This window comes from Notolabrus celidotus, chromosome 3 (genome assembly GCF_009762535.1).
Source record: "Notolabrus celidotus isolate fNotCel1 chromosome 3, fNotCel1.pri, whole genome shotgun sequence".
In the NCBI taxonomy this organism is placed as follows: domain Eukaryota; kingdom Metazoa; phylum Chordata; class Actinopteri; order Labriformes; family Labridae; genus Notolabrus; species Notolabrus celidotus.
Genome location: NC_048274.1, coordinates 5,761,142 through 5,782,217, shown reverse-complemented (window position 1 = coordinate 5,782,217; position 21,076 = coordinate 5,761,142). Strand labels below are relative to the sequence as shown.

Sequence of the window (21,076 nt, the reverse complement as noted above, 5' to 3'; positions counted from 1 at the left end):
CAAATTCATGGATGTTTTTTAAGACTGATTTATGTATTGATTACTGATAGTTGTTTTGTTTTAGTAACATGCATTTCAAGTCCATACCTGGGATCATTGAGTCATGTTTTCTGTGTCAAACATTATTTTCCCCTGCAACAATCGAGCCGCTAAACTACACCCTACATTTACTCCCTGCTGCATCCAAATATCCTGATGTCTGCATGCTCTCAGCCTGGGTACTTCTGCAGAGATTAGTTCCTGAGAAGAAGTGTCAAGACTCTTACCGTCTCTGTGTTTGGTGCAGACCTGGGGGATGATCTCCATGTATTTCTGAACCTGCCTCTGGAGGCCCTTCTCTCTGATGCCTCGGCTGTGGAGAGCGTTCACCAGAGCCCTCAGCTCGTCGATGTCAGACACCCGCCACCACCCTGTCAGCAGCTCTGAGACAAAGAGCACAAACAGGCATGTAAGCTAGGAGACGGTGAAAACACATCGCTGCAGAAAGACGATTCACTGAGCTGTGTTAGAACAAAATGAAACGTGTAGAGCAGAGCAGAGCAGAACATTCCCTAATCCAATTATACTGGATTACTCAGGCAGGGAGATCTTTTCAGGTGAATTTCTTTAAAATGAGAAATGGATGTTGATTATTCCCTCTTCATTCACTCTGAAGGGTTTCTGTCACTCACCCTCTGGAATAGGCCTAGCTGTCTGGTGGTCCAGGGACTTGGGCATCTCCAGGGCAGGAGAGGGCATGGATGAGGTTTTCTCAATACGAGGTAAAGGTGATTCACTCTTACTGGAGACGCTGGCTGCTGTGTGGCCCTCCAGAGAGTGTCCCAGCAAGGCGCTCGGGCTCCCGCACATCGGCAGGCTGGGACTCAACACGCCGCTGGGCCAGCTTGCAAAAGAAACTCCCAGCAATGAAGCGGCTGACTTCACCTGGGGAGGACAGAGGACAAAGGATGAGGGAGGTGGAGGTAAATACTGATGTAGACAAAGAGCATCTGTGTTCGGGTCCTGCCTCACATGCAGAGCTGATAGCGGGTAGTTCAGGAGGCCAGCTGGGTGGTGCGGACTCGCAGACGCCGAGGCCGCAGAAGGAGTGAGTGGCAGAGCGGGGGACTGAGGTGGGGATCTGGGCCTTGCTGGGGTGGAGGACGCCTGGGGAGACACCCGGGCGGCTCCTGGAGGAGTGGTGGTGAGGGAGGAGAGGTCACACGGGTTACGAGGGAGCAGACTGAACCAGTGTCCGCTCCGCTCCGTCAGCACTCGGAGCAGCTGGTCGTTTGCTTGGGACGAGAGGAGTGGAGACGGGGACGAGGTCGGAGGAGTGTTCCCCGGGCTTTCACGGTGAGCTGGCAGGCCCGGGACAGAGAGGGAGGTCGAGGCTGGGACATGTGTAGAGTCATGAGTGATCACAGAGGAGGGGGTAGCTGCTAGTGCCGGCTCAAAGGTACCGTGAGTGGGGGAGGAGGATGTTATTGTGGTCTTGGTAACAGGAGCGCCCACGGGGCTGCCGTTGTGCCTCACATGGGGGTTCTCCTTGTCCTCTGCCTTCACAGTTTCTTTGCCAACGTCCTCAATGACGTCCCTGAACGAGCACAGCTTGGAAACGGCGCCCGGCTGCTGGTAGAAGAGAGTGGGGGAGTTCTTCTTCTCGAGCTCCTTCTCCTCCTCACTCTGCTCTGAGCCTTGTGTTCGAGCGCTCTGCCCCTCCACGCTGCAGGATTTGTCCTTCTGCAGCTCGAGCTCCTGAGGTTCGTCTTTCACCTTGACCTCCTCTGCAGCTCTCCTTCTCCTCTGTCGCTCCTCCTCCAGTTCCTCTGGAGCTGCGGGAGACGACACAAGATGAAACATGATATTCTGTGTGCTGAGATAAAATAAACTCTTCACCCTGAAGTGTTGAGCTGCTCTTACCTTCTCCACTCTCCATGGCTTCGATGAAGACCCCACCGCAGTGTGGGAGCACCCAGTACCGGCGGCGGTAGCGGTCCTGACCGTACATCATGGAGCGCAGAGAATGTGAAATCTCAAACAGCTTTCTTCTTGTTTGATGATGTTGCTGAAACGGGGAAAACATACACTGTGATTTTAATGCCTCACTTTTATCTACAGGAACACAAACAGCAGCAATACAACGTACGGTCCTTGAGTCATCACAGTGATGTATCGAGCATTACATGCTATGCTAATGAGGTAATTTATTAAGCTAATTAATGCCTTCATTAGCAAATAGCCCCTTGTCTGCACACATGCTCGTAAAATGAGCAAAATATAGGATCGTTTTAATGAACACTTCACGGAGACACGCTCAGAGCTGGAGGATGAAGTTTCATCATCAGGAGAGTTTTCAGAAACTAAAGTGGAGAGAAGGAGTGTGTGTGTGATATATTACTACCCTGACAGGAAATATAACAAGTGTTTTTACTACTAGAAAAACTTTACTGTCAGACTTCTCTTCATGAAGAACAAACCAGGGAATTAACAGGAGAAATAACTGATCATGAATATATATTCTATCTATTATATAACAACAGAGCCATCATACGCAGAGCACAGACTATAACACTGGACCCCCAACACCCCCTCTACTCAGTCTTCACACTTCTCCCATCTGGTCTTGTACAGACGGTGACAACAAATCTCCTTATTAAGGACAAATAAAGATCTATCTATCTATCTATCTATCTATCTATCTATCTATCTATCTATCTATCTATCTATCTATCTATCTATCTATCTATCTATCTGTCTGTCTGTCTGTCTGTCTGTCTGTCTGTCTGTCTGTCTGTCTGTCTCTGTCTGTCTGTCTGTCTGTCTGTCTGTCTGTCTATCTATCTATATGTTATGACTGTATTTCATTAGACAGTGAATCTGAAATAAACAATCAGATCTAATATAATCCATCCTCTGTTATACTGAATTTATGATTTTGCTTTTATGTTCAGTATTTTGTGTTTAAAACTCACATCATACACTGATCTATGTTTATGATCTGTTTCAGTGACTGTTTTAAGGTCCGTCTTTTCTCTGTTATTAAACTCAAGTGATGTAAAGTTTCAGAGAAGTCCCAGCCACTGCAGCGTCCAATCAGTGAGAGGTATTCGATAAGGGGGCGTGTCTGTCAGAGAAAAGACTTCCTCAATGCTTGCTCTCGTGTCTCCTTGATTATCGCTCCTCCGGTCAGTCTACTCCGGTCAGTCTCCTCCGTCCTCTCTCCTCCGGCCAAATTAAGAGCTTTAGGACACCACATTGAAAGGGGGGGTCAGTAACTACTTCCGGTTTGGCGGAGGAGCCAGGAGAGAGGAGACTGCAGTTAGGAGCTTTGAGACGCACCCCATGTGTCTGTGGTTATCTCCTGATCATTGCTCCTCTATAAGATTCTCTCTCTGTCTGTCTCATTTAACGACACCTGATCAGTGTTCTTCATTCCCCAAAGCCTTCAAATGTGTAAACTCTGTTATGAAACTTGAACACACCTTGGCTAGCTTCTCTATCTGCTTGTCCAGCTCCTCCAGGCTGGTGGCTTGATCCACTTCATCCTGAGAAAGAGAACAGTTATCGTCTGTGAGCGGCGGTCCAAGAAGTCTTTTTCATATATAGATGAATATATATATATTTATTTACCTCATCATATGTCTCCACTTTTTTGACCTTCTTTACTTCTTCCTCCTCCTCCTCATCATCCTCCTCAGCAGGGTCATCACTGTCCTCATCGTCTTCATCGTCCTCGTCGCTGTCTGCGCCCAGCTTCCTCTTACGCTTGGTGGCGGAGGACGGCGTACAGACGGACTGGTTCTCCTCCACTCCCATGCTGGCCTCCCTCCTCCCGGTGCGTTTGGCGTAAATGGTCCTCAGCCTGAACACACACACACACACACGCACACGCACACACGAGTCCATCATGATGGGTTCACAGAGAATACAAACATTACCTTCAGGAGGAAAGACGACTTACTTCTTCAGCTTCCCCTCCATGATGATCTTGTCCTTCCTCATGTTTGCCATCTGATCAAGGTTCTTGTCGATTTCACTGCAACAGGAAACACATCGTGTTAAAGTTGCCTCATGTACATCCATGTTATTCAAACAGTGATGGAAAGCAGAGGGAGGCTGTATCTATATTAAGCTAATGCAAAAAGTTAAATGTGCTGGAATGCAATCAGAAATACTCTTATTACAAATCACTGCTGCAGCTTTATAAAGAGACTCAGCTGCATCAAAAATACAAACTGTTATTAGATCATGAATGACGTGAGGTTTAAAAACACAAGAGTTCAAAGTAAACATTTATTTTCTCTCGTCTGGTGAATTAGAGCCTAATTTTGTGTATTTAATTCAGATGTTGATTAAGTATGTCACTGCTGGAGACCAGAAGGAGCGCTCACATTATTTTACAGTCTTTACATTAGCTCCCAGTTTCTGTTCGTATTGATTTTTAAATTGTTTTACTGTTTTTTTTAAGTTACTGCACGGCCTCGAATCAGACGAGAGATCATAGATGCTTTTAGTGTTTGAACCAGGAAGGACTCTCAGATCCTGCAGGAAGATCTGAGAGGAGCTGGAGGATTTTAAATGTAAACTAAAAACTATTCAGTCCTGATTACTTTAATGTTTTATATTGATTTTAATGTTGTTTTCTTATTGTATTTATTATTATTTGTCTACGCAGATTTATTAATCATTTTATTCTTAACTTTTTTTTATTTACTTAATTTAACCATTTATATTTGTATTGTTATTTTGATGCTTTAACTTATTTGAATTGCATATATTTTATTGTTGTTGTCGTGCATTCGTCTCTACCTCAAAACCCTTTTAATTTTTTAATATGCATGTTTTGCCATTATTTTATTTCTGCTTCTTTCTTGTTTTTAAAGCACTTTGAATTGCATTTTATTTGTACGACAGGTGCTCGATAAATAAAGCGTGATTGATTGATTGACTGATCAGATCAGACTCAGAAATACTTTATTTATCCCGGGGGAGGAAATTCTGTTATTACAGTATGCTCTTATAAACAGAATGTAAGAAAAAAAATATTAATAGAAAGAAGGAACACAATAAGATAAAAAATAAAATAAAATAAAATAAAATAAATACAGTGGAGTATAGTTATATTTGTTTGATTGACATCTAAAGTTTCTGCCTCTCTCACCTAATGACGCTTTTGCTACAGGCCAGTTCGTTGGCCAGGAAGCCCAGGATGGAGGCCTTCTGGGAGGGCGTGTGGGCCTGGAAAGCCTTGGTCTTCAGACTGAGGGCCAGAGGGGCCAGCTCTGTGTTGGCACAATGGGATCCCATGTACATCTGTAGCACCTCAGACACATTATCCCTGTTGATGCCAACGTTGGTCAGGTGGTCCCCAAGCATGGTTTTAGTCTGATGGAGAGAAGGAGACATGATGAAGAGGATAAATGTTTAAAAGTCATCATTTTACAGTTCAGTTCCTTTCAGGGTAAATATGCGACTCATGTATGAATCTTTTAGGGACTGCAGAGGTCTTTCAAGTTGACATTCTGATGTTTGAAAAAAAAAAGTATCAATCATAACTGGCCTATAAAATAATATATATAAAATGTAGGAATAATCATTTAATGCCCTCCGAACTAACTCTCTCCTCAGGTGAATTCTCCTGATTTAAACTATACATAATAATAACAGTAATAATAATAATAATAATAATAATAATAATAATAATAAGTATTATTATGATCATTATAATTCTAATTATTATAATAGTAATAATCATAATAATAAAAATAATTGCTAATAATTATATAGCACTTAATTAAATGATTAAAATAAAAAAACAGTGTGTGGAGGGAGTAGAGGACACGTGTTTGGAGGGAGAGAGATCCAGAGATTTGAGGCAGCGATGGCGAAGGCTCAGTCCACAAACAGATATTAATAAAAACGTTAGATTATCATTGACAGCTCACCTTTTGTCCAGGTGGCAAACCAGGATCACAGACTGCTAGAGACAGCAGTTTAACCAGAAGGTCCTGGACCTGGCCCATGCTGTCTCCTACATTCAGCAGCCCCTCCTGTAGCATGCCCAGGGTGGGTACATCTGAATTCAGGTCAAGCCCCAAAACCTTCCCGAAGCCTCGCAGGAACTGCATCAGCATCAGACAGTCTGACACGGCCCGTCCAGGGAGGATGAGTCCAGGAATCCTGGAGAACTCAGGGAGAGGCTGGAGGAAGGGAAAGAGTATGAAGTGAGCGCTGCGAGCTGCTGCTGCTGTTATTGTATGAGTTACTGTGAGAGAATGCTGTTCAGCCCAATTTGGGATACAGAAAATTATGATTTAAGTGACTATAAAGCTCTCATTATATTCCACATCTGTTGCCTGTTATCAAGATGGTGTTCTCCAATTCATAGTGATGAACGTTTATTTCCAACACCGTGCAGTACTCTCATGAAACCACTAGAGGGCACACTTCTCTACATATAAAAATCCACCATGAGGTCTGATGAAGAGCACTGACCCTCCAGAAATATCAAACAATCTAATGATCATAATAATTATCATTTAAAGAGTTTTTAGTTCAGCCAGCAAGCTCTGCCCTGAATCCACATGCAGCAGTCACAAAGTGAGACTCTCCATCCGCTGACCAGGTGAGCTTCTATCTTAATTACCTGGTGATCAGACAGACACATGTCTTCATTTGGCTTCTTCAGCTCCCTCGCTATCTCCAGCTCCAGCCTCCGTTGCTCCAGTTTACGCTCTTTGTTCAGACGCTTCTCATCTCTTTTCTCCTGCCGCAAGCGCTCACGCTCCTGGAGAGTTCCAAAATTCAAGGAAGCATTAGTGAAGCAAAGTGTGTGTGTTAGTGTGTGTGTGTGTGTGTGAGTGCATTGCTGTATGTTTGTGGGAAAACAGACGGAGGAAGGTTTACTTGACTTTGCTGAGCAGTATTAGAATTCAGCCTAATGCTGCTGTGCATTCAAAGGAAAAGTGCTTGAGGGCCAGAATCCTTTGACTTGGTAAGTGTGTAGAAAAAATAAATGGAGGGAAAGAGTGCACAAAAAGAAGAGAAAGCGGGAATCCATCCAGGGAATAATGACTTTTCATGAAGTGGACTGTGTGTGTTTCCGCATTCATTCGTGTGCATATAGACTACCTCAGCCTTCTTGCGAGCCTCGACAGCCTTCATCAGCATTACATGTTGTCTCCTCCTCTCTCTCTCCTAGAGTGGCAAAGAAACAGAGGCACATTAACGAGCACATGACGCACATGCAGCACTCAAGGTCGACTAAATTTAGTATGTATTAATGTGGAATTGTGATGCATTAAATTCAATAGAGGCACCATACTTAAACAAACACACACGGATGCTTCACATGTATACACTTTCACATGTATGGTTGAAGCATAAGTGGAGAGTACAGTAGTACGATGACAACCAAAAAGCAACACATAGATGCGATACAAAGTAGATGTGATGACAGGCTCAAAAAGAGAAGCAGCTGGAATCGGTGACGGCGCCTCTAAACTAAAGCTGACACAACAAAAGCAACAAAATGCTGGTTGCCAGAAGTCTTCTGATATGCCACATTGTTGTGCAATAAAATAATAAATTCTGCTATTACATGAGTCGATTCTTATGTTTGTTTGACACATCAGACTCATAATATTTGGTGGGGGGACAACAAATACAAACGGGTGGTTAAGGAGAGCTACAAACAGAGCGGCTCCACTTCAGTGGCTTTGGCAGCTCAGGTATTAGCACAGTATGTGACTGCTGAGGGATGAGACATCTATGTTGTTCTTTGGTGCATGATACACAGTCTACTGCAAAAGGGCACAGGAATCACCGCTGACTGACTATCATTTCATTTGATCTCTTTAGGTTTCCGGCTCCACTGTATCAGCCTGTCAGTCCCTCTGTGATCCAACACAAGCACACAATTGGCACTATTAGGGCTTGCCAGGGACATTTCCAACGACAAAAAAAAACGGTCTGTTTGTGAGGATTGTTCTGTCAATGTGATAAACAAAACCGGCGACATGCCAGGCGCTCTGCTACAGTGTTTTTTTTTTTGTCCTTATTGGTTTGGTTTATCTGCAAATGGGAAACTTCAAAAGTAACACGCTCAAAGGGACAGAAAACCTGTGGCATTCAGCTTCTCTAGATTCCCAATTCACTGGACGTGTTGAGGGGTGCTGTGATAAAAAAACAGCAATGAATCAAAACTAATACGACTGCGTGTGACGACCATTGATACCAGCATTAATTCACGTCTCTCTCTCTGTGTCCCTGTTTTAAGGGGGAGTACAAGAGGGGGAAACATCAGCTCAGTGAGAGGCAGACTTGTAGATTCAGCTGCGACTGTGTATGAGTGAAAGGGCTTCAAGCAAGACAGCCAGGCCGAAATAAAAGACTACAAAGAACCGTATTTGTGCCCATGGTGGAGGGGGTTTTGTTTTTCATTCAGTCTTTTTCTTTTTAAAGCAGAGGCTGTTTTTCTACTCTTATCAGAGCGAGCGTATCAGGAAGCGTCTCCACCATGAGACAAAGAGATTCTGAGTAGCTGTTTTCAGTCTTTGTGCAGAGTGCAGGAACAGTGAATGACAGAGAGGCTGGGACGGGGCAGGTTAAAGTCCAGCACTCTGCGGACTGCAGAACAGATGCACGGACGAACGGACACAAGCGCGACGTCTGGGGCCGAAAAATTCGCCAAGCACTCATGGGTAACACGGGCTGCTCCAATACAACAGTTAGACAATGTATGTGATGGATGGAAACTCCTGGAGTGCACTTTGAGACAGTGAGTGTGGGTCGGCTAGCAGTCTTTGCAATGCATTCTGAGTAGAAGAGGGGGGAGGGGTTTGGGGGAGGGGGGGGACAGAAGCTGCCTGGCCACCGTGACAGGGTCAGTTGTCCCTCAGGACGAGCAGATGGAGGCAGCATACTGACTCTTTTTTCTCTTTTGTTGGTTTTGCTGGAAAGCCATGCAGAAGAATGTAGTATGACAGCAGCCAGTGCTACACTTAATGCATTGCTATGACAACCATAACACAACCAGTTACACGATGCAGGTGTTAGATGTACAAAAATAAACATACCCATACCATATCTAGTCTATGCCTCTCCAACTCCTGGCAGAGAGAGTTGGCAAAATATTATGGAACAGAAGTGATATCCAAAACCAGTAAGCATGGCGTTTAATTAAGAGAAACACTGAAGACTATCAGTAAAACCAAGGCTGCTAATTAACCACATTCATTCACACTCACACATGACTGTATTTAAAGATGCAGAGATACACTGTCTCACACACACACGCACACACTCACACACACACGTTCCTATTAAAGCTTGAGGTAAATGGTTTTCTGTAACGAGGAGAAGTCCTTACCTGATGTTTGAGTATCTCCGCCTGCTGTCTCCTCATCTCTTTCTCCTTTAAGGAAAGAAAAGGAGGAAATTAATAAGCTTCCATTGTGCCGATATCATAAAAAAAATCACTTCTGAGCTCCTTTCAAATGGATGCTCTAATTTTTAAAGTTGAAAAAGCTTTACATCACAGCCGGCATGATATCATCTGAAAAGAAAACTTCCCTCGTCTGTGTATGTTGGGACGCTACATGAGCTGTTTTTTACATCTGTTTCAGGGCTTTATTTAAAAAATGAAGAACATACCTTTAAGCGTTTCTCAGCCTCCAGTATTTTGGCATTGGCTGCCTCTTGCTTCTTTTTGCGTTTGGCCTATGAATAAAGATGAAGGTCAAGAATCACCGAGACAGACACACATCAATCAGTCTTGGATGAGGGCTTTGCTGCACTTTAACTGATTGTTTGCAGTTTTCTGGTTTTGAGCAAAGATTTTCTGCTTCTGAATGCCAGTGAAATTTGTAAAACACAGCGAATGAATAATGTATCTCTTTAACACCTAATTGTGAATATGTTGAAGCCTCCCGTTAAGAGTGGCTTGTCAACCGTGTCAACTCAAAATTGATTTAGTCCTGCTAAAACACTTTGAAGCTCCTGCAGCATAATTGTGTGTGTGTGTGTGTGTGTGTGTGTGTGTGTTCATGCATCTTTGCATGTGTGTTTGTGTGTGTGTGTGCAGAAAACAGCACCTTTTTTTTCTCCTCGACCCACTTATGCTAAACTGTTACTGTTGTCTGATGAAAAAAAAGACTTTTCTGTCCAATTTAAATAAGGTCTGAAGAGGCAGCAACAGCCATTTTAATATTCAACAGCCGTCAACCAAGACCAATTTAGCATTAGTTCCATGTGGAATTATGCCTAAGAAGACGCAGCTCCCTCCAATGCATGCTGCTGTTCAGTAATGAGCTTTAGGAAGATTAAAACACTATATAGACTGAGGGGCTGAAGCTATCCAGGAATGTTCTGCTTAATCAGAGGTGCTGTTGGATCAGATTCTGTACCTCTAAAATTTGCTGCGCCCTGACTTCCTTCTCCATCCGAATCTGCTGAATGCGCTTGATCTTTTCCTGTTAGAGAGAAAAAAACACATAATCTCTTAATATTTGAGACAGTGGAAAACATCCTCCGATAAAATCACTTCCCGAGCACTCTCTTCCACTCGGGGTGGGCAGAGAGACACAGCAATAAGTTGAGTGCTACACGTAATGATGGTAATTGAAAAAGCAAACTTTAAAGCATTGCAAAATATCTATTCAGCATTTCTTCAAGTGACTATGTTTAAGGACACTTAGATAAGGAGAGAAGTAGAGAAAGAGGCAGACCCACCTGCTGCTTCAGAATCTTGATCTGCTCTTTCTGTTTCCTCCTCTCCTCCGCTGCCATGATCGCTGAAAGAAAGATTTACGTCAGTGTCTACAGAACGATCTACAAACACGTTCAGCTGTAAGGCTTTAAGTCAAACTGAGGTTGAGACAGTATGAGAGCTAGATAATGACAATCAGACCGACACACAAAAACAAAACAGGACTCACAAACAGACTGAAAGAACATCATGAAAACAAAAGTATGAAAACGTTCCCTCTGAGGTGTGAGGGACTAACGTGAAGGAGTGATGTCCTGAACACAAAGACACAAACACACAGCATGATTAGGAGTCTCTGCGAGGACTGGAATAAAAACATATACAGAAGCATAACGTAAGGAACCAGCAGCATGCCAGAGACAAAGATTAGAGCAGGAGGAAGATTAAAGCCTGAAGTGATGGAAACAAATATGAGCCTACGTACAAACAAAGTTTCCACAGAGGCTGCTGGCCCTGCTGGTTTTTATACCATCAAGGCCGTTTGAAGTGACAGTCAGACTGACTGAAAACTCCACTAACATCCCCGCAGCCCTGAGCTTCTGTTAACAACACACACACACACACACACACACACACACACACACACACACACACACACACAGGAAGAATAGAGTTTACCTTGCTGTTTCCGAGCTTCTTTGGCTGCACGCGCCAGTGCCTGCTTTTCCAGTTTTCTCATCAGTTTCATCTGAGCGGCTTGTCGAGCGATCTCTGCAGGACGAGAGGGAACGTCAGTGAGAACCTAACACTGCTGCAGTGTGACCTGGCACCTCTGAGACACATCTTTGTGTTGTAAAATTCAATAGATGGACAGTTAAAACATTACATTGAGATATTTTAATGCAGATGTTTAATTACAGGTGAGTTTACATTAATCTCTCTAGAAATGAAAATAAGAGGGCGCTGGTTTTTGTGCAGAAGCAGCGTACGCAGTTTGTTTTCTGCTCAAGGTTCCCTAAAAACAAAGCCCTGAAAACTTTTTATTCACAACAACAAAGTCTCAGATTCACTTTAAGAGTTGATGGATCGAACAAACCAGCATGAAAAAAAGAAGTCCCTCCTTGCTCGGCCTCTGCTGCCTGGGTAATGGCTGCTTGATTAATGACACAAACACTTCTGACGAACATATTTCAGGGCTCATTTCCTCTGCTCACCTTGAGCCTCCAGTTTACGCAGCAGTTTGACCTCACTGGGACTGGGGCCCTCAGGAACCAGCGGATCGCCCACGTTCGGGGGCCGCCCCTTCCTCCGCCGGTTACCTTTGGCACCGTCGCCCGCTGACTGGCGGTCTGAGTTAGGGGGGCGGCCCCTCCGGCCCTCCATGGCCAAAATACGAGGAATGACGTCCTCTTCCTTCAACAGGCTCCACTGTAAGCCCTGAGGAGAGGGAGGAGACGGACACACGGGCAGAGCGGGAGATCGGGAGGGAGAGATGAAACAGTGACTGGCGTGTTGACATGAATCATTTCATTTAATTAAAGAACAAACTAGCTAATCTGAGTGTTATAAACAAGAAGTCTCTTTAAAATAATCTAATATTTCCTTCACACACAAAAATAAATGCATTATATTTTTAACTCATGAACTGATCTAACATTCATCATCTAGTAGTTATCTGTCCCTCACACTTCAGGGTTTTACTCTTAGATATTTATATAATCTACTCCAGGTTAAACATAAGTCTATGTATCTGAGTGTCACAGTCACGTTACATGACATTTATCATTGGTCACCTGTGGAAGTAATGTCTGATTATTACATTTATCCATGCACAGTGAAGGTCTAAGAACTAGGACTACTGAGGGTTTTGGTTGATTCCTATCCATGCCCTGACAGTGCCTGCTGCATGAAGCTCTGCCTGCTGCTAGATGAAAAGATGAACAGGGATCAGGGACAGAGAGAGAGAGAGAGATGAAAGGCAGTCACCTGGGGTCCTTCTCTGGCTTCATAGAAGTCACCAACCCTTATCTTTGCACTGAAGCTAAAATTATCGCGCGTGATGCCACTTATTCCATTTCTGGATAGATACTACAGAAGAGAAAATAATAATGGCGTTGGTTTAGGCAGAAAAAAAATTGCGAAATTAGCGACATTGAAAAGCAACTGGGAGGCTCTAGATTGGAGGGAGTTAGGTTACAGTGTGCTTCTGTGCAGTGCTACTAATCATTATAAAAGCCAGGGGACAAAAAAAAGAGCAAAAGCTCTCAGGAGAGAAAAACGGTTCTGACCTTGGGTTGCACAATTCAGTCCCTTTCTTATTTATCTGTGGCCATGCTAGGCTTTTTACTGCCTGCTGAATGTCTAGCAGTGAGTGAATGAGTACACATTTTTCTCTTTGCACTACAACACTCAAAGGCAGCGCTAACGATTAGCTCAGCCGTGCTTTTGATGAAGCAAACAAGCAAGATTACAGCCTACACTGTACAGTACAAAAGGGGTGAGAGCTGTGCATCCCAAAACATAACCATTCATCATATAAAGGGGGAGGAAGGGTGAAAAAGTGACACAGAAGTGGATCTAAGAATATCATCTCTCACTATTAGGGTCAAAGGAAGGTGGGGAGGGGTGGGGGGTGAATGCAGCAGGAGCAACAACACAGATTATATTCCTGATACACAAGCATTCATTTGAGCAATGAGGACGAGCAGAGCTGCGATCACTAACACAAAAATCATTGATAATGAATCATCAAACCACAGCGCCCACAGTAACCCCAGAGTTAGCTTGTTACAGGCTGAGCTGCTCATCTGCATGCCTCCAAACATCTGCCTGTGTATCTTAATGTAGACTGAAGCAGAGCTCTCAGGTACCTTCATCACATCTGGGTACTGCCTCAGTTTCTTGCCACAGGGGGCGTAGTAGGCCACCTCGCCGTGAGGCCGCCCCGCTAATGATTTGATTCTGGTTTCTCTCCGCCACCTGAATGAAGAAATCCCCCCCATTGTTAAAAAAGAAACGTGTGTTGTGTATTTTTTGGAACCTGTGAGGATTTGATCTTCCTTTCTCTCAGCCTTCTTGTACATACCCCAACTCCAGAGGTGTCATCAACTCCTTCTCATCCATCACCCTCTTCCTCTTCCCTAAGCCTGTGAAGAGACAGAGTTCAGCCGTCAGTTTGACAGCACAACCGGTGTAACGGGAAACCTCACACATACTGAAGCAGCCTTCAAAATCCACTGAACTCACCTGAAACAGGACAGGCATAAAAAACCGAGATATGGATGCACTGATCACTGATACAGCTCACGGACACATGAATGTTTGAGCTACAATAAAAATGGATTCTGCATCTCTGTACGTTCAGCCTGGATGCTCTGCTACACGTGCTGCAGACAGTGCTCAGGGTGAAACAGAGGAGGGGATAAAGTCTGTAATGACACCATCTCTATATCACCTCAGGCACTACTTCCTGCACTACAGAAACGTTCACATATCGCCACAAATACAAAAATGAAAAGACCTAAAGCAGCATGAACGTGACAGAGCCATCTCTCAGCGATGATATCAGAGTGTAATATAATACAGGCTTCAGCAGACGTAAAGATAACTGAGTATCAACATGTCAGTGCACCAGCCAGGAAGTAACCATAAAGGTTAAACATGCTAACGATTCTTTAGGCTGCTAAATTAAACACATTAATATGCAGAGCCTAATGAATATGTAAATGTTGTTGTTCCATTTTAAAGAAGCACACGAGAAAACAAGACTTCCAGCAGCAGAGCAGAGACCGGAATGTGTGCTTGGTACATTCCTGGCAGGCTGCACATATGTCCTATTTTCTCTGATCTGGGTAATCTCTTCGCATTGAAAGAAGGCGGAAATTAACCTTGTTGCTGTGCCAAACAAGTTGTCAGGGCTCTTAGGCATGTACCTACAGGACTTCAGAGCTCTGGTTTGGCCAAGACGAGAAACCGCCTCCTTCCTGCCTCCCTAAAAGTAACGCTCCCTCATCACAGTCACCCGAGGATGACGAGCTCTTCTGGTAAACGGACGCGTGGGATTTTCCTGCTTGATATCAGGGCTGTGCACGATTCACAGTCTGATGATGACATCAACCTGACTGCTGTTGAGTCACTTTTTTAACCACCAACATATTTTATGTTTGATCTTTTGTGATCGTGATCTAAATATCTAAAACATCACATCATAATCTCCTTTTCTCGACCCCCCCCGAGTTTTTTTTAAAGCAGCTCGTCACCTAATGGAGAAGCCAGGCTGTAGGAGGAGCCCGGAGAGCTGTGATAGGCCAAGGCACTGGAGCTGGTGACGATGGTTGGAGACTTGATGACCTGCAGGTTGAGCGGGGAGCAGCTGGTGGCGGTGTGATTGGTTGAGGTGTTCAGTAGTTCTGGGCCTTTGGTTAGCCTGCGGGGAGTCATCTCTTTCTTAGATGATCCAGACGGCAGCAGCTTCAACTCCTTCACTTTCTTCCCAGAGATGTCGCTGTCGGAGTTACTGTCGGACTCTGGAATGGGAGTCAAACACACTGATGAGACGCTGATGATTGGATATTAATGTCTTCATATTCATCCAAACAAAGGGGATTAAATTATCAATCTCTTAGCATATGACGGTATTTCTATGATTCAAATATGTGAGCTTTTTATGAATCTGAATAAAAAGTGAAATTAAAGACATGATAGAGTAAAAGTGAAAGTGAAGAGTGACTTCTTACTCATTTGTTTGATAGGTTTGACTAAACTATGAAAGTCACAAACAGGAGATACCAACCTGACAGGCTATCATCTGAGTCCTCTTCTTCATCCTCCTCCTCCTCCTCAAGATCGTCGTCCTCATCATCGTCATCATCTCCAGAGTCTTCAGATTCCTTGTTAGCCATGAGACCTGCTGTGGGATTACAGGTCCCAGGTATCCCCATGCCAGGAATTCCAACTCCAGGGATGCTAACACCAGGAATCCCGATCCCGGCCTCTCCTCCGCGAAACAAATCCACCAGCGACTGAACCAGGTGGTTCTGAGAGAAGCCCTTCCAGGCGGCTAGAGGGTCTGCCTGCCCCTGTAACTGTCCCTGTCCCTGTCCTAGCCCCGGTGTCTGTCCTTTACCCTTGGGGGTCTTGTTCTTTCTGGATCCATGGCCTGCTGCATGGTGTGAGGTAGTGGAGGGCTGTGACGGAGCCCCGGCGTGGGCAGCTGTTTGGGTTCTGCTCGCCCCTGTGCTCAGATTGACAGGCATCGACCCGGCGTCGGAGCTGCACTGAGTGGACTTGCCTTTCGAGGTCGAGTCTTTGCGAGGTTTGGTGATGAGGGCCAGAGGTGCGTCCTGAGTGGTGCTTTGGATGACTCCATTGGGGTGGTGGGGTTCAGGGAGCCCCAGCAGGGCACTCGAGAGGAAGAGGTTGGAGTGATTGTTCTGGGGAGGAGGAGGAGCGGGATGCAATGGCGATGAAGACAGAGACGTCCTCTTAGGAGACTTGTTTGGCCCCTGCTGCTGCTTCTTTAGCTCAGCTGGGAACGTCTGCCCTTGGGACATGAGAGTCTGGGAATAGAGGAGAGAAGGAGAGGACAAGGAGAGGCAGGGAGTCAGGGGGAGGGTGAGCGAGAGGGAGAGGGACAAAGAAAGGTTTGGAAAAAATGAGAAAAGAAATGGGACAAAGTGGAGTTGCTCTAGCTGTCAGTTCCCATCACGGCTGATTGTTTGAGCAGGTGACAAAACCACAATGGTGAACACTGGTACAGTTAACTGTGTCTAAGCCTCTTTCTGAGAAACAAAAAGAACATAAATACAATAACTAAAGGCATTGTGTTCGGCCAAGTTCACTATGAGACAGCGAGCATCTCTCTAAAACTGTAATTACTCATCTGCACGTTAGAAAAGCTCATCATTATCACCCTGCAGCTGGCCATGTCTGCCTTTTTACACTGATGACAAGTTTGGCTCAATCTGTGTTTAAGCAAAAGCCAGGTTAGACTTCAGTGTTGCACTTTCAACTAGATGTGATATGAAGTGAAACAAATCAATTTCACAGACCATGAAATACAGTAACAGTGCTGAAACCACAGGGGGAATTTAGCTCGTTGTAAACTTCTCTATACTGGTGAAACAGGAAAGGGGAAATGATTTTCACAGAATAAGCTGATCTCAAAAGATTTAGTTTATTGATTACTGCGCCGTCATTCATATTTCATCTGAGAAAAAGGGATTTTTTTTGTGGTGAACGCTCAGAGAAATGGCAATTTTTATTCCATTTCATGTGAAACGATTGAGAAACATAAATAATACAGCAGCAGCGTGCATGCAGATGCAAAGTGTGCATTAAAAACATGGCAACGAAACTAAAAGCATTTTCCATTAAATGAGTAATAACTGCAGCAACAGAACGACTGTGATCACTGAGAGTCCAAACCTTTAAATACTTTAAACACATAACATCAGGAGACACTCAACTGAATGAGGTGTTTATAAAAGCAGGTTTGGACTGAATGCAACACATTTAGCATATTAGAGATTCAAGGTTAAATCTGTGAGTGTGAGGTATGAAGTTCACAAGAGGAACATGTTAGAAAGAGAAACTTTAAGGAAGTAATAGCAACATATAGCTGACACTGTAATCGACAACCTCATTGAATAAGTAAGTAATAATGTATAGTAAGCAGGTAGTTATGGGAAAACGAGTCCCCTCCGGGCCTTGTCCACCCTGAGGGGACTCTTTTTCCCATAACTACCTGATAGCTATACATTATTCCACTTATTACCTGGGTACTAACTTAAAATACAAAAAAATGAGCTATTACTTTAACGTTTTATATTGATTCTAATGTTGTTTTATTATTTTATTTATTCATTTATTTTAACTATCTGTTTTTTATTTTTATCTACTCAGTTTTATTGATATTTGTAGCCTTTATTTTTATTTTTTATTTATTTATTTATTTAACCCTCCAGTTATGTTCATTTCTCTAGATCAGCGATGATGTTCCTGGGTCAATTTGACCCAGGGCATATTCAATTATCCAAAAGTGTCAGAAGAACCCCAAAAAATCCCAATACATTTTTTTAAATCAAATTTTTAACTCCATTACTAACCATTTAAATCAAGATTTAGTCCATTGGTGTTCTTTAATTCTCACGGATCATGGTTCAGTGAGGATAACTCACTCGTTTTTAATTAAAATTAATGTTAAAACTTTTTTTATGTTGATAAATTAACACGACACCTCTCGTATCACATGCTGCCCAGATTTTTTTGCTGCATTTACCTGGTTTGGAAGACATATATTTCCTAATATAGACTTTAAAAAGGGTCAATTTTACCCACATCATAACTGGAGGGTTAATTACTAATATTCTTAATGTTAATTTGATGCTTTTACTTATTTTAATTACACAGATTTTATGGTTGCTGGTGTGAATTAATCTCTATTCTATTATTTTAAATATATCAAATATATTTATTTCTGCTTCTTTCTTGTTTTCAGTCGCTGTAAATCACTTTAAATTGCATTTGATTTGTATGAAAGGTGCTCTATAAATAAAGCTTGATTGATTGATTGACATTGTTTTGGAGCTAATGGTTTTAGGCTTTTAGCGACATTGTTTTGATGGTTTTACGAGCTTTACCTCACTTTGCGGTCTAAGCTACAGAAGAGGATTAGGGCAACTGGGAAAAAAAATGAAGGTGCAATATATATATTTTTTTAATCTGTGATTAAAATCAGAATTCTGACTTTAATCACTGAATAAATAAATAAAAAAAAGCATCTAATTTTTTTTCCCCAGTGGCCCTAACCCTCTTCTGTAACAAGCAGAAGCAAAATGTGCCAGAACTCTTTTCAGCTGATTGATTTGACATGACTTCTGATCAGTTTGCCTCCTGTTAGTGAAAGTTAATAACCGTAGTCAAGGGGTTTTGACCAATCAGAATCAAGCATCTTACACAACTGGAAGCTCATTAAGAAAGCCGGGTAAAATCACAAGTAAGTGAACAGATATAATTAATCAAAGATGGAAGTATTTATAAAATGCCTGTGTGTACGATCGAGTGCATATATTTGTGACTGATTTTAAAGCGACAGCAGCAGCAGGGTGGTATAACGTTCACAGATATGTCTCCACTTGTGCATATGCTCTCAAATTTTCAGTATTGTTTTTCTTTTCTTTTGCATATTTGTGCCATCTGCCAATCAAAACAGTGCATATTACTCTGCTGACAACATCAAGGCAGATGGTATGTTGCTGAACAAACAACAATGCCTTTCAGTGTAGGGAATATACAAAGTGTCCCTCATACCAGTATACATATTCAAAAGGGCTCCAGCACTGCTGCTCTGAATGCGCCCTATTTATATTAAAGGAAGTCTCAGACTTATTTTTAATGAGTTGTATGACTCTGACAGGTTAAATTATCACGTGATGGGTCATTTTTAGCAGGGTAGCGAGTGATCTGTGATCTTGAAGAATGGTTCTCTTATTCTAAACGTCTTTCTCTTTCAGGGTTTTTGCAGAGGAACTCAAGGCTGTCACACAAACTGTACGAACACAAACCTCCCTTGATAATAACAATTAAAGTAACTAAATGTTTCAGATGTCTGGTTGTTTTTTGCGTCCAATCCCGCTGCCCTACCACTTTATTCAAACAAGCACCGCCTCCTTAATGAACGACACCAAACACAGCATCTCTCTGATGTCCGACTACAGAGTGGTTACAGTTTGCTTACAGCCATGTTATCATTTTAAAGAGGCTCTGTGGAAAATGCTTCTCTATGATACAACATCCAAGCCTCTCCTGTGAATGAGGAACTGCTGATTTCATTTTAAATGAAGTGCACAGATTCACTCTAACAGTTGTGGAGCTGCCTGTGTGAATCTGCTGTTGAATAAATGTGCTAAATAGCCAGTAGATTAAAAAGAAGGTCTGGCTGTGGTGCAGTAATGATGAAGCAAAAGAGAGAAGAGTAACTGCAAATTAAACTGCACACTCAGCTCAAGTTGAAAAATACATTACTGTCAATTTGTTAGGAATAACTTTGAACTGTAAAGCTGACTGTGCAGTTCTAAGCATCGTGTCCACCTCTCAGCTTACACTGTAAATGCTAAATACTACGTGCTGCTTCAGGTAAACTTACCTGTTTGAGTCTGAACTCATTGATCTGTGCGAGGGACGTCTCCAGCATTTTCTTCCTGTTGGATTTGGAAGATCCGGAGTGCTTCTGCGAGGACTTCCGGGAGCTGGTCACAGATGAGGTCAAACCAAAAGATTTTGGGGAGGTAGACGGCGGGAGAGTGGAGCGAGGCGGAGAGGGTACGGAGAGGGGTTTGGGGGAAGAGCACAGGGAGAGGGGCAGGTGCTGAGGGGAGGAGGAGGGCAGCAGTTTGGGAGGTTTGGGGGAGGAGGTGCTGGATAGAGCCTTTGGGGATGTGGTGAGCGCTATGGGGGAGGAAGATGGCGAGGACTCCCTGCGAGGCTGAGTGAGGAGCGCCAGGGGCTTTGAGTTGGCAGCGAGGCCGGTGGACTGGATCACGCTAAAGTGTTGCTGTGGCGCGTCTGTCCGAGACCTGGAGCTGTGCAGGGCCAGCGGTGAGGTTTGGGACAAGGCGGGAGGGGAGGCAGAGCAGGGTAAGGGCACGAGGGTGGGCGGGTTGGAAGGGACCTTCTTGTCCTGGAGCTCCCCGGAGAGTGGTCTGTCTGTCTTTGCAGATCCAGTGCTGGTTATCAAGGACTGGGGAGGAGATTAAAGGAGGTTAAAACACAGAACATGAATTCACAGCGGCTCCATGTTTGGGTCTCTGAATAAATGAAGGCACCAGGCACTAAAGACAGTCACAGGGCTGGGGCTCAGAGGGGCAGAGAGGGGCTGTGTTCATGTTTTCATCAGGTTGTTCTGGACTGAAACAGACCTTTATGGCTGTGTCTAAAATCTTTCACTCCTCCTGCTAATCACACACCTTGTTTTATTTGTTGAGCTGAGCTGAAGTGAGGAAACACTTTCACACACAGCTGCAGGAACAGTTCATTAGACAATTAAAGCTGCTGAAACAGTTGTTCCTTTAACTTTTGATGATAATTTGTGAAAATCTTAACTTATGTCTGTAGAGCTTAATATAATAACACAGATTTATGTACTTTTTTTTACATTATTACACAGAGACAGATATGTTGTTTGTATAAGGAGTCCACACATCGCTAAATGTTCCTTATGTTTGTTTTTTTTTGGTTTTATAATCATTGTTTTAACATTAATTTACCCTATTTTTTTATTGTATTGGTATGACATTTTTTAACTTTTACTGATTTTTAGTTTTACTTTCTACCCTTACTTATTTTATTTATTTTATTTTACTGATTTATTTTATTTTTAAGCATCTT

The 21,076-nt window shown here is 43.3% G+C and overlaps 1 protein-coding gene across 13 annotated transcripts in view; it reads right to left on the bottom strand.

Moving 5' to 3' along the window:
- Nucleotides 1-21,076, bottom strand: part of baz2ba (bromodomain adjacent to zinc finger domain, 2Ba) — a 76,644-nt gene that overhangs the window by 9,272 nt on the left and 46,296 nt on the right. For 5 of the 13 annotated variants that reach the window (XM_034680332.1, XM_034680333.1, XM_034680337.1 and 2 more), the window contains 24 exons: nucleotides 19,836-20,429; nucleotides 15,483-16,248; nucleotides 14,950-15,216; nucleotides 13,776-13,836; nucleotides 13,561-13,669; nucleotides 12,677-12,778; nucleotides 11,905-12,127; nucleotides 11,369-11,461; nucleotides 10,714-10,775; nucleotides 10,389-10,454; nucleotides 9,637-9,702; nucleotides 9,353-9,397; nucleotides 9,066-9,092; nucleotides 7,114-7,179; nucleotides 6,629-6,769; nucleotides 5,928-6,182; nucleotides 5,144-5,367; nucleotides 3,944-4,018; nucleotides 3,613-3,844; nucleotides 3,465-3,527; nucleotides 1,903-2,047; nucleotides 1,012-1,814; nucleotides 672-924; nucleotides 267-422 (listed from right to left, as the gene is read on the bottom strand). In XM_034680332.1, coding sequence (XP_034536223.1) covers nucleotides 267-422; nucleotides 672-924; nucleotides 1,012-1,814; nucleotides 1,903-2,047; nucleotides 3,465-3,527; nucleotides 3,613-3,844; nucleotides 3,944-4,018; nucleotides 5,144-5,367; nucleotides 5,928-6,182; nucleotides 6,629-6,769; nucleotides 7,114-7,179; nucleotides 9,066-9,092; nucleotides 9,353-9,397; nucleotides 9,637-9,702; nucleotides 10,389-10,454; nucleotides 10,714-10,775; nucleotides 11,369-11,461; nucleotides 11,905-12,127; nucleotides 12,677-12,778; nucleotides 13,561-13,669; nucleotides 13,776-13,836; nucleotides 14,950-15,216; nucleotides 15,483-16,248; nucleotides 19,836-20,429 — 4,894 coding nt within the window. The remainder of the gene's footprint in view (nucleotides 1-266; nucleotides 423-671; nucleotides 925-1,011; nucleotides 1,815-1,902; nucleotides 2,048-3,464; nucleotides 3,528-3,612; nucleotides 3,845-3,943; nucleotides 4,019-5,143; nucleotides 5,368-5,927; nucleotides 6,183-6,628; nucleotides 6,770-7,113; nucleotides 7,180-9,065; nucleotides 9,093-9,352; nucleotides 9,398-9,636; nucleotides 9,703-10,388; nucleotides 10,455-10,713; nucleotides 10,776-11,368; nucleotides 11,462-11,904; nucleotides 12,128-12,676; nucleotides 12,779-13,560; nucleotides 13,670-13,775; nucleotides 13,837-14,949; nucleotides 15,217-15,482; nucleotides 16,249-19,835; nucleotides 20,430-21,076) is intronic. The other 8 variants (XM_034680343.1, XM_034680334.1, XM_034680339.1 and 5 more) reach the window with 3 other exon arrangements.